Consider the following 13,697-nt stretch of genomic DNA (forward strand, 5'->3'; position numbering starts at 1 on the left):
ATCTATTGCATATCTTCATATTTTTCAGTAGTATATGTTATGCTTGATATGATCTTTTGAAAATAATGCCAAATCTGATAAAGATATTTCTATCTTTGGATATCATTCATCAAGCAATGCATATAGAACATTCAATGAAAAGATTCTAGTTGTAGAAATACCAATTTATTTTATTCTTTATGAGACTAATGATTTATTATCAAGATACTAAAATCAAATTATATATGTATATGGTTAATCTTTTACATATAACAATCTGAAAACTTGTTAATAATTAGAACCAAATTGGATTTTTCAGAAATGCACTTAATGAAGAAAAATTGATGACTACTAAAAGACTAAATCAAGAAAAGATGAAATAGATCTTGATGAAATTCTTGCACGATTAGAAGTTAAGATCACCATTATCATTTGCTTGCTTTATGAGCTTTATATTTTGTCAAATGAATGTGTAGAATACACTCCTATGTGGTTATTTCATTAGAAAAGATCTATGTAAAATAACCACCTTATTTGAAAACACTCATTACAAATATGATAAAGCAATATGTGATTTAGAACAAGCATCAAAAGCATGATATATAAAAGCTTGAGTAACTTTTTGATAAAAAGTAATAATGATAAATCTATACGTTAAAAAGAAGAATTTGTGATATCTTGCTTGCTCAAAGCATACATTGATGGCATCATTTTTGGTTCTACTAATGAAGATTTATATGGAGATTTTACTAAGTTCATGCAAAGTGAGTTTGAAATATGTATAATGAATGAATTAACATTTTTTCTTGAACTCCCAAATTAAGACAAACAAGAAAGGGGATCTTCATTGACCAAAGTTAGTCCACAAGAAAACTCTTATAGAAAATTAGCATGAAGAAGGTATGTCTATGACCCTATCTTGTAGAATTTGAAAAGGATGAGCAAAGTAGATCTATTGTTTTAAAGCTGTATTGAAGCATGATAGAATAATTATTTTATCATACAGCTAGTAGACCAGATTGTATGCTCATTATGTGCCCTTGTGCAAGACTTCAATCTAACTCTAATTAATCATATTTTATTGATAACAAATGAATCATAATCTGAATTTTGATAGAAACAACTGTTTAAGATAAGTTGATTAAAACTTAGCTAGCGTGTCTTATTGATAATTATCTTAAGCAAATAAAATCTAAACTAAATTGATTTTGAAAATAAGAAATTGATTTGACCTTGATGAATCTTCCTATTGCCTCACATGCTTGTCCTTGAACCATCTTGGTTAATGAAACTATCTCTTTAGTTCAAGTGATATGTGCTTGCATATATTTAGGCAATCTCTTGAGTAAAGTGACTCAACATTCAACTATTGTCATATCTTATATTGAGTTATCTAGTTAAAAATATGTTGGATGAATGGTTTGTATCTTGAAGAAACTAATGACTTTCTGTTAAGAAAGAAAAGGAGTTTGTTAATAATGCAGGATCCTTGAGCAAGAAAATGAGAGATTTCAACTTGAAGGACACCTCCACATAAGATACAATAAACATTCACATGCAAACAAGAGAGAGGACATTCTTCAGCCAAAAGTTCACACATAAGAAATCTAGTTTGACTTGAAGAATATAGAATGAATAGATAATTTTAGATACCTCTCTCATAAATTAGCTGAGCAAAGTCAATAACTTAAATCTTATTGTGGCATGGTTAAAATCTTTAATTATTAATTTCTTAATATCATGTCTATATATGTATTAATTGACTTATGCTTTTAGAAATTGATTCATGGTTTGCTCAAACTAAAATGTTCCTTTGCCTATATCATAACCATGAAATACACAAGTATATGCTTAAAATGCTGATTTAAAATGACTTGTGAGAAGCTATGAATTCTTGAGCATAATAAAAATGTTGTTTGCATGATATACATCTATATGATATATAAGATTATTTCTTTATTCTGCTCTTTCATATAAATTACTTGAGAATAACAAAAAGAGAGAGAGATAAAGAAAAGAAAATAGATATTATTCAAGAGAAGTAAAATCTAAGTGAAGGCAAATACTCCAATCTTAAGGAAAAGCAAAACAAGCATAATATATTCGGCACATTTGTGAGACTTGTGTGAGCATTCTTTTGGAAGGGATAAAATTCGTAATTAATTACACTTAAACAGGGAGAGTTTGAAGTGAACATTTTAACCTTTCTATATTGCTCATCATAGGAATGGTGCCAATGGGGAGGCTAGTGGTAGTACCCGGCACTATTTGACCCAACTATTCGGTGTAGGGTATATTAGGGACGGCACAAGAGGGAGGCTAGTGGTAGTACCTCGTGCCCCTTCCAACTCCACCGGATAGGGAGCAAATAGAGTATAAAGCATAAGAAAGTAAAAATGAAAGACAAAGTAAATGAAAGTATATAAGAAGAATCAAGTCAAATTTTTAATCACTTGAAAACATACTTTAAGGATGAAATCAGTGCAAGATTATATTTAAATAGGAGGAGTTTATTTGAAAAGAACTGATTTTGATCATTAACATGCTTGTTCTTAATATTTTAATGCATGACTTAACACATAATATATTTTGCATGTGGCATGATGTTTTGAATTATGGGTTCTCAATATTTTGTAATGCTCCATACTTGGATAATTTGATTGAATGTTTGAAATACTATATGAAGTTATTTTATGGTATTATTGAAAAAAAATTTAGATTTGTCGTTCACAATCATCTTTGAAATCTGAAAGTTGAATAAATTTGTAAAAAGGAGAAGAGAAGTATATCTCTATTTAGGCAAAATGAATTGATTTTGTTTTATCTTTCAACTTGCCTAACTTTGGTATATAATGTTCTAATTCATACCAAAACTCAACATAAATACAAATATTCTGAATATGCTCTTATATGTTTGAAATATGTGTTTTCAATCGTAATGATTTAAGATGAGCTACAATGTGGAAGATACATATCTCAAATTATGATTTTGAAAGCCTCTATTGAAAATCTTTATGAAATTCAGAATTTGATTTTGTATAAAAGCTTAAACTCAATATGAATTTCTAGATAAAACTACAGTTTAAGAAAAATAGAATAATTCTGATGCCTTGATTGCTTGCCCCGATACGCATCTGAAATATATCATTTCTTATCTTTAAAGTGTACTAATATTGGTCTAAATGATGTATCTTTCGATGATCTTGATTGCAAACAAATATTGTTAAATATATGATTTTATTTTGATATTGAAAAATTTTTTTGTGTTTCATGTATACATTGCTGAAAAACTATGATTAAGAAATTGAGTTCTATAAATATGCATACTTCAATGATCATCTATATGTTTTTCTCTCCTACATTCTTAAAGACTTCCATCAAAATATATATATTTTTTAAAAAAGAGTGAATGATCTTAAAGCTAGAAATATTTCAGCTCACTCAAATGATTCTTAAAAAAAAGAAAATGTAAATGCTTTTGAAAGAAATTGAGCTTCAAATGAATCATTCTAATTAATATTTCTATACATTTTCTCAAAGATTAAGAGAAAGCATAACTTGTTCTTGAAGGATTAGAAAGAGTAATTGCTATAAATTGTAAATAATTCTAGATCACTCTACATTCTCGATATCATAGAATTTCAGTTCTATTCACGTTTATCATCAAAATCTGAAATTCAACAAAGAAAAGAATGATTAAAGAAGAATGCATCTTTTGAGGGGGAGCTTTAGATATTCAATCTAAATGCAAAAGGCTACATCCATTTGATGAATATCTTGAATGTTTTATGGATTGATTTTGATGAACGTCCTTATATTGCGTGACTTGCTTATATCTTAAGATGAGTTCTATAAAGGTTGTCTTATCTCAAACCTTGAGTCTTATGAAAATATGCTGAAACTTATAGAAAATATATTTTCGAGATTGACAATTTTATTGAACATTATCTTCAAATTCTAAACTCTTAAATGGAACGATCAATTAAGGGGGAGAAAGAAAATTTCAGAAGGAACCTTGAGGCTTATTATTTGGTTAGTATATCTTATGCATCAATCATGAACCAAATTGCAATTCAAATAGTTGATCTTAAGAGCCTCTAATTTAATGAAAAAGGGGAAGAATAATGTGTTGAATTTTCTTGAGTATCTCTTAGAAAACCTATTTTTGGAATTCATTAATGAGTTCTTATTGGCTTGTTCTTTAGAACTTCAATTTCGTGCCAATCCATTATTATGTGTACCAAAATGTGCTTCTTTTTAAAGGAATAAAGTCTTTAAAAGAGCTTTAAAAGAACCTTCAAAGCTTTGAATTTTATGTATGCTCTAAGATATATCATAAATTGCATGAATTCATATTTTGGTATTTGTGCCCTAATGCTCTTATTATCATAAAAAAATCTTGAAGTCATTAAGAATTAATGATCCAACATGATGGTATATTTTTCAAGTATATAAGTTTTGATCTTATACTCTGAAAATTGATTAGATTGCTCTCATACTTAATATATTGGGCCAAAGGACTTAAATAAACAAGCTTTCATACTTGTTATTAAAGATCTTTCAAAAAAAGGGGGTTAGATTTCCATTCGTGCTTTCTTTGAATATCATTCTTGATACTCCTTGAATTAATTTCCATCTGTACTTGATTTGAAAACTATCTTTGAAATCACATTCGATGTGTTCTGCTCTGAAATTATCTTAATTGGCTCTAGTCTATGCTTATTAATCTTTTTCTAACATTATTGCCTTGAGTTATATGATTTATATTCTTGCAATAATTTGACATGCAAATCAGAGTACAATAAGAAAAAGAAATATTTGAGTATTCTTATCTTTGTGCTTAATGTTTCACTATCTTTTTGATGTTGTCAAAAAGGGGGAGAAATATCTAAGTATATGCTCATAATGCTTTATGTGTTGATTATGTTAAGTTGATTAAATCTAAAGCATTATCATGAAGTATATTTTAAAGATATCTATTTTCTACTTCAAACAACTTAGCTATGCATTACTTCTAGAACACAATATATTTTATATTGCATATACTCCAATTTTTGTCATCATCAAAAAGGGGGAGACTGATGATCCAAAGATTGATTTTGATGATCACAAAACCTTGAAGTATAAATACCAATGTTTGTGTTGCAAGAAGAAAGATAATTTGTTTTGCAAGGAACATAGCAAGTTGGAAAAATACAAGAAGGCCTCAAAAGCTCTCAAAAAAAGTTGGAAGAAAGCTACACTTTATTGGCCCAAGTTTCAAGTTCAAATGATTCAAGTTAGAGGAGCAAATTCAAAGAAAGATTCAAAAGAATAGTCCTCGAGTCGACTCCTGGAAGTTTAGAGTCGACTCTGGCACTCTGGAGTTTCAAGAAACAGTGCTCGAGTCGACTCCGATACTCTACGAGTCGACTCCGACTGAGAATAAATAAAAAGACAGAGAGTTGATTTTCAGCGCTACATGCTCGAGTCGACTCCTACTTCAGCGCTACAGTGCTCGAGTCGACTCCTACTTCAGTGCTACAGTGCTCGAGTCGACTCCTACTTCAGCGCTACAGTGCGGAGTCGACTCCCAGCTACAGTGCCGACAGACTACTATTCACAAGTCGATTCCTATTTCAGCGGAGTCGACTCCTACTTCAGCCGAGTCGACTCCAGCACACTGGAAGGCGTAACGGCTAGTTTTTTCTTGACTCCAACGGCTCTATTTTTATCTCTAACGGCTAGATTTTTGTTCCCAAGCCATCCAAAGCTATAAAATCAAGAGGAGAGCTAGGGAAGAAGTTATGAAAGTGAGAGAGAACATTTAGGGAAGAGATTTCAAAGAGATTATAAGAGAAATCTCCCAAAAGCACAAAAGGGCCATTCAAAGTAAAAGAGAGAGAAGAAGAGCATCCAAGTGAATCCCAAAGCTTTCTCTCCAACTGTGTGCTGCCTCGGTGATCCTCTACTTCGTGCAAAATCAGAAGAGGGTCAAGTAAAGAAGAAGCCGAGTTCCTTCATCTACAAATTTGTTTGAGGGGTTCTTCTCTTTACTTTACTTGTTTATATTTGCTATATTTGCTTATTTGAGAAGCTTGTATTTGATTTAAACTCTTGTTCTAATATCTTGTAACTTGATTCAATCCCTCAAGGGGTTAAGGTTTGTTGGTGAGCCAAAGGAAAAACCAATGTTGTAAGGTTGTGGTTGGTGAGCCTTTGGAAAAACCAACTGGGTTGATTGTGAACCCGGAAAATAATCGTTGTAAGGTTGTGGTTGGTGAGCCTTTGGAAAAATCAACTGGGTTTGATTGTGAACCCGGAAAAAACAATCGGTTGGTTCTAGTCGGTGAGCCTGTGAAAACCGACCGAGTTCGTTGTGATCTCACAAAGCAACAAGTTGGGTTGTGAGCTTGTAAAACAACCGGCTGTAATCTGAGGGATTATAGTGAAATTTTCAAGAGGTCTTGGGGAGTGGATGTAGGTGCTGGGGTGCACCGAACCACTATACATCTTTGTGTTTGTGATGCCTTATCTCTTGTATTTCATGCCTTACATTCGTACTTGATTATGTAATATCTCTAGCTTTGTTTTCTATAGAGTTATAAGTGATTGTTTAGAATTTGCTTAGCTTCCTCTCCATTCTTACCATACACATAGATTAAAATTGATCATACAACTATAAGTTAATTTTAGATCAATTGCACCCTAAAGCCATAGTATAATTGCTCTAGCTTAATTTTTCACTACTTTACTTGTAATTGCCTAGAGCTTAAGTAAATAACATCTTATCATTCCGCTGCATTCAATTCAAAGTAAAAATTAGGGAATATAATTTTTAGAAAACCTAATTCACCCCCCCTCTTGGGTTGTCACCTTGGGCAACAGGTGTTGCTGGATTTTATGGATGATAGCTGAAATTCTCTCTCTCTCTCTCTCTCTTCTTTCCTTTGGTAATGGGCGGCTAGGGTTCTTGGATGGAGGAAGGAGGAAGATGAGATGGCTAAGGGGTTTACTTGGGTCCAAAAATTAGTGGTCGGTTGGAAGGATTGGACTTAATTGAATGGGGTGGATGGTCTTTGGTTTGAACCCAAATTTGATTTGGGTTTGGAACGTGAGGGGGCTTGGACGTGGATGAAGTCTTGGAGTCCTAAAGGAAAAAGGATTCTAAGGGATTAGGGCTAGGTGGCGAGATTAGCAAGAAACAAATATGGGTTTAAGGGAAGAGTCACACTTCCACTTAATTACCCACAAGGCTAGGCGAAAGAGAAAAAGGAGACTCATTCTAAACATGAACTCCTACTAAACATGGACTCTTTTAAATTAAATCAAACAATTGACTCATTCAAATAACTTACTAATTAAGACTTCTACTTAAATTGAATCTTTTTTTGGCCCATGGGATAGAATCCAAGTCGGCTTGGACTCTTCATGAATAAAAACTTAATGAATAAAAACCAATGATTTTCTTATGATTTGCTCTAGAAAAAAGGAAATAAAAAAACCCTCAAAGTTATTATGCTCTAATAAGGCGGTTGAACAAAAAATGAAAATTGTTTCTTTGATAAATTTATCAGCTTTAATTTCTCAAGCATTAAGTTCTTAGGTTTGGTCAAAAGATTGAGAAAGAAAAAGATGGGTTATATTTTGTAGTCACTGGTTAGAGCCGAGAGGGATGATTACTTCAAAATGATTGCAAGGAAGGTATAAATAAGATTCATTTGAAGTCATCGAGGAATAAAACTATGCTTTCAAAACTGCAAATTTCAAAGGGATTTTGGCAATGGAGAATAAGATTTTATTGGAGGAAATATTTCAAAATGGATACCTACCACAAAAAACAAATCCAGAGCCTTTCATAATGAAAATGTATATGAATTTTGAACTAGCGCTTCCAAGAATGCCAGAGCACTAGTCAACTATGAAATCCCATAAAATTGACAAGAAATATAGGGGCATCACAATTTTACTAAAATTTTCAAAAAATTTTCAAATTTTACTGAAATCCCATAAAATTTTTCAAATTTTCAAAATCTATAGATATATAATCATATATATATATATATATATATATATATATATATATATTATTGATGTGGCCTAAATCTAATCCACCTATCATGGTTCGACACATAGTGAAGATTTTGAAAAGATTTGAATTCGAAAAAATTTGAATTCCTGGCACTGTCCAAATAAGAAAGGATATTATGATAGTTTGAATCCAAATATGAAAGAAGGTTACGACAATTCCTTAATGTTTGCCTCTAAAATGTAATATATACATTGTCCCTCCTCTATATAAATAGGGGCAAGGAATCCCAAGTGAAGGGGAAGGACGACCAAAGGCTCTCAAGTACAGATGGTGAGCAGTTCTCAAGCCCTCATGGTGAGAAACTCTTAAGCTCTCATGGTGACAAGCTCTCACGACGAGAGGCTCCTACGGAGAGCCTTTCAAGCTCTCATTGCTACTTCTACATTTGACTCCTCTTCAATGGCCATCACCTCATGCTGTCTCCTCTTCAGATGGGTTGCATGACCGTGGACTAGAATTATGCCAAGCTCCCAAGTCGCACATCCTTAAAGACTAGCACGCAAGTCCCTAGAGGCCACTCAAGACACAAGCACCGTGCAAATGGGATATGCAATGGTCCACCAGAACATTTTGAGCTCTCAGGCTGTGTATTCTTGGCGACCAAGATGCTAGTCCCTGGAGGCGGCCTTTCCGAGCCATCCAATACACGAGCATTGTGCACACTGGACGCACAACCACCAACCAGAAGCATGCTGAGCTCCCTGGCCGCACATCCTTGGAGACCACAACATGAGTTCAAGAAGGCTGCCTTTTTGTGCCACCCAAGTTACAAGCGCTGTGCACATGGGATGCGTGACTGTCAATCAAAACCATACTGAGCTTCCAAGCCGAGCAATCCAAACCGAATTCTCATGCTGAATACTCCAAGCCAAGTTTCCATGTGGAACACACCAGACCAAGTTTCCAAGCCGAGCATTCCAAATTAAGCTCCCATGTCGAGCACTCGAAACCGAGCTTACATGCCAAGCTCGCAAGCCAAGCACCCAAATCGAGCTCCCATGTCGAGGTTCTAGATCGAGCTCCCATACCAAACACTCCAGATCGAGCTCCCTAGCCGAACACTTGAGACCGAGCACTCCTAGGCCGACCCTCCTATGGTCAAGTTTCCGATGGTCGAGCCTTAGATGGTTGAGCTCCCATAGGCCGGGGGCCAAGCATTATATTTTGATGCTTTTTATTATATGTTCTCTTGCTACTTTTTTGTTGTTATTCCAAAATCCTACCCGACTTAAGTATTGGAGGGGGCCCAACCCGAGCCACCCCAACAGGCTGTCCTTTTCTCTATGTGCAGATCAATGACTCTCCACGATAGATCGGTTGCTTTGCCTTGCACCATTACGGACCGAGCAGATTGATTGATGCCCATTATGTCTCTAGATCATCAACAAAGGGTTGGGTAGGATTTGGGCATCAACAATTGTAATTATAGAACACCAATAGCTAAACTTCCCAACTCAAAGAACTAAAAAGAATTTTAAAAAGGAAAAAAACAATATTAGCATCAACTAGTGTACATGGTGAAGTATTTAGCAATATGTACCCAAATTAGCAAACTCAAAATTTTATCTATGAATGGCTGGCCACCCAAATACATGACCCTTCTATATGCAATTATTTAGGTGCAAACTATTTATGCTAGGGGTGGTTTGTGACATTTGCTCGCCAGTTAGCTACTTTATATATGATGCGTGTGCGAATGGACAATCAAAGCACCTATCAAGTGTGTAGGATTTCGATAAGATTAGAAGCGTTATTTGATGTCTTCTATGTTTCCTGCTCAAGGCCTCTCAATGTTTACCCACCATAAGCAGATAGGCATGCATAAAATGTTGTAGCCATGAGTTAAACTTGTCTACATTTTCCCAACAACACTCGAGTACTCAAATGTGAACAAGGGAAAGAACAATAAACAGAGGCAAAAGAAAAACACAATCCAAGTGAACCGGTCCACCAAATGAATGAAATTTGGGTCTTGGACCAGGTCCAGGGCCATCACCCATGACTCAAATGGATAAAACCAACTCACGCATGAGCCACAACAATTTTACTTACAGCTCCAGTTTGTCAACCCCAATCCATCTAGTCAAAAAGTCCACCGTATGACCAAATCCTACAAGTTATCCGATCATAAAGAGAAGCAGCAGCCCAAATCAATGCCAATCGCTGTTCCCTAACCCGAAACTCACCAACAAATGACTTAGAAAAGTACGGCAAAAGAAGCTCAACAGCACCACCAAGCCCACCGACAAAGTACGAGTCTTCCCCCCATCGACGGAGCGACACACTCGCGTCGATTCTCTCTCACCTGAGCCACCGCCGGAGCTCCGTCGTCGACGACGGCGACACCTCGCCGCCGAAGCTATCGTTGCAGGACGAGGACACGATCGACCTCTGCTCCGCCCCGAGTCGCCCGGCCGCACTCTTGAAGCTTGGACTCCTCAGGCTCTGCGAGTACCCGCCATAACCGTACGCCTCCGGCACCGGGAAGGAAAGCCGCTTCTTCACGGATCCCGCCCCCCGCTCCAGCTCCGGCGTCGCCGGCCTCTGCCTCGGCGCACTCTGCGACCGCGCCCGGGCCTTGGCCGACTCCGTCGCCGCCATGTAGTTCGGCACCGCCGCCCGGTGGTGGCGCGACGCTCCGTGGTGGTAGTAGGCGGAGCAGCTCCCCTCCTCCCTCCCACAGCGAGGGCTTGCGGAGCGCACTTGCAGCGGCCGCGACTTGGAGGGTGACGGCGTGACAGGGGAGTGGTGGGAGCGGCCAAGCGGGCAGGATAGCTGGTGCGAGCTGGGTTGGGGCGGCCTTCGGTGGTTCGTTGTGGTGGTGGTATAAGAGAAGGGCCGAGCTTGGTCGATCTCCAGGGTCTTGATGGGGTCTATCTGGTCGGTGGAGGCTCTTCCCCTGCTGCTGGCTCTATTATCAAAAGATGACCTCGAGGCAATCCAACGGTCCGTCCACCTCGGTGGCCTCTGATCTCCTCTTGAGGCCACTTCCTCTTCTTCCTCGAGCGACGGGGAGAGGTTTCTATCGGGTCTCCAGAACTTCCAAAAGGGTCGGAAATAGGTCTCAGAACAGAGCAAAACACAGACGTATCGGAGTTCACATTCTGAAGCAGAGGAGAAATATCATGTTGAAGGTACCTGATGAGAGAAAGCATATGAGAGGGCTCGCTCTCGTTTCAAAGCAGCCTCCTTCCTGCACTGCACCATAGCTTGGATATCCTCAATAGTCCGTGGCCGGTCGTCCCAGTCGTCCGCATAACTACTCCCTTCTCTCGACTGGCAAGTATCTCCCATCGTTAGAAAGAATCCTACTTTGAAACCATTAATCAAAGGAAAAGGGTGTGTAGTAACCATGGATCTTCTCTGTTCGAGCTCTTGGAGGTATTTGGGGTCCCAGAAGGAGGTGTCGCAGCTGACGGAGGACTTGTTGCTGCTGCACCCGGTCGCCTCCTGGGCGAGCCGAACCCGCTGGTCTCTCAGCTGGGCTTGGACCCTCACCAGGGCCTGCATGCATCTCAGCGTCATGTTCGCTTGCTTCCGGACGTTGTGCCCCCTCACCAGAGCCTGGAGCTTCACCAGCCCTCTCAGAGCCCTCAGCGCCCTCCTCGCCTTCCCCCCCCATTCCCCAGCACGAAGAAGTCACCTCAGATGTTTAAAAGGTCGAATCTTTGGCAAAGGAAACGAGGTGGGAGAGTACCAGGTATCCTCGAAAGGCCGTCTGGATAACGATGGCGGCGTCGTGCTCCCGGACGGAGCTGGCCGAAGAAGGCCTCGTAAGCCGGACCACCTCCGCCGCGGCCTGCGCCGTCGCCGCCGCCGCTTCCGCCGTTGCCGCGGTGGCCATGGCCAGTGCGATGGCGCGCCTCTGCTCCGGTGTCACCGCTGCCGCCGGCGCCGCCCTCCCCAGCTGCGCCTGCTGCTGCTGCTGTTGCTCGTGGGCCGAAGACTTCCGAAAGATCCATCTCCTCTTCTCCCTCTTATGCTAACCAAAACAAGGTATCAAAGAAACGTAACACATTTGATTCAGCAAAGCGAAATAGAAAGGGAAGAGAGAGTGAGGCTTCTTATGGACTCGCTAACCTTCTCCTCCTCATCCTGGTCTTGTTCCTCTCGTTGCTTGGAGGACTTCTTGTCCGAGTCCTTGGAGGGAGATCTGAAGGCCCTTTTCACCGCCGTCAACCACGAGCTTCCTCCCTTCTTTCCCATGAATAATATGGCATTTACGCCGTATCAAACGATTCCGAAAAGGTAAAAGAGAGAAGCAGGAGCACGGTAAAAAGAGAAAGCAGAACTCGAGACGAAGCTATCATCTATCTCGATCTCTTCGTGAGAGAAGGCGAGCTCCAAGGCAGCGTCCCCGTCTTTTGGGCGTTCGTCGCAGCAACGGCGCCTCGGTGGACGAAGGGAGTTAGAGCCAGCACTAAATGACTGCCTGGCAGCAGGGTCCCACAGAATACACGGTAGGAAATTTGTAGTTCTTAGTATTTTTGCTTTGAGAAATTTGTAGCTCTTAATGATTGTTTGAAAGGGAATTAGGATAATTTTATCTGGACGTGCAGTTGAGGGCCCAAGCTGATTATCTAGGAGCTTGAGCTTGACTTTATTCAAAATACTTAGACTCAAAATTCGACTCAAAATCAATCGAATTTTAATATTTAAAATTAAACTCGAGTCGATTAAAGAAAAATACTTAAAATCGACTCAACTCGACTCGAATATTAACTGAGCCATACTCGAATTCGAGTTTGAACCTCGATCACAATTAACAAATATGGTCAAAACAAAATATAATATAATATTATATTTTAAGTTATTAAATTATAAAATATATTATAAATAAATTATAATATTATTAAAAAAAAGGTATATTAGATTAGGCTCATAAGCTTGCAAGACAAGTATTTTGTTACTTGAGCTTTACTCGAAAAACAGTTCAAACTATTCGAGCGTTCTAATAGTCGAGCTGGGCCGAGTTTGGATTCGAGTGGAGTCGAATCAAGCTAGGATCCAAGTCGAGCGCAAGCTACTCGGCTCATTTGCGTCCCTAATTGTATTCTTAAAATATATATATATTTTTTATATATAGACAATAGTATGCTCAGCCTTGAATTTGGTTAGGAGTAGAAAGTTAATAAGTTTAAAGAAATAACTTTTTCGACATGAATGACAATTTTCCTCCTATTATGAGACCATCTTTGGTTCCCAAACAAACTGAAATGGCTGCATAACTCTATTCTCATAAATAGCTGTCGCAGCGGAAGGCCAAAGCTTCCGTTGAGATCTAGTGGTGATCCTGTGGTTAGGGTTGGTAATGTTTTTCCAAGCTGGATGCTGGCTGGGATTCTACAGCCGGCACGTTGTTTATTAATGGCAGAGTGCGGTCAGGTGCAGGAAAGTCTGTGCCGTACGAAATGAGCAATGGAAAAGGATCTTAGCCTTTGTGACTGCAAAAGGCGGGGAAAAGCACAGCCTTTCCAAAAGCAAAGCACCGAGATGAACTTAAAATAACAGTGAGTTTTGTATAAAACTAGATGTCCGAGTGTGTGTGACAGAGAGTGGGTTGGAGAAATAAGGATCTCGAGACAGTTGAGTTGGCAGCACGTGACGTCCCGAAAACCCCCGGTCCACTTGTTAGTAAGCTACTATT

At 38.6% G+C, this 13,697-nt stretch overlaps 1 protein-coding gene across 1 annotated transcript; it reads right to left on the reverse strand.

Annotated features, from left to right (window-relative positions):
* Positions 1-9,888: 9,888 nt before the first annotated feature.
* Positions 9,889-12,563, reverse strand: LOC103697493 (protein IQ-DOMAIN 1-like). The gene is made up of 5 exons (XM_008779362.4): positions 12,131-12,563; positions 11,748-12,032; positions 11,402-11,659; positions 11,189-11,326; positions 9,889-11,089 (listed from the first exon to the last, which is right to left on the reverse strand). The coding sequence occupies exons 1-5, from the start codon at positions 12,254-12,256 to the stop codon at positions 10,352-10,354; spliced, it is 1,545 nt and encodes a 514-aa protein (XP_008777584.2). The 5' UTR covers positions 12,257-12,563; the 3' UTR covers positions 9,889-10,351.
* Between the last annotated feature and the right edge of the window lie 1,134 nt (positions 12,564-13,697).

The sequence above is a fragment of the Phoenix dactylifera genome, unplaced genomic scaffold (genome assembly GCF_009389715.1).
Source record: "Phoenix dactylifera cultivar Barhee BC4 unplaced genomic scaffold, palm_55x_up_171113_PBpolish2nd_filt_p 000624F, whole genome shotgun sequence".
NCBI lineage: Eukaryota > Viridiplantae > Streptophyta > Magnoliopsida > Arecales > Arecaceae > Phoenix > Phoenix dactylifera.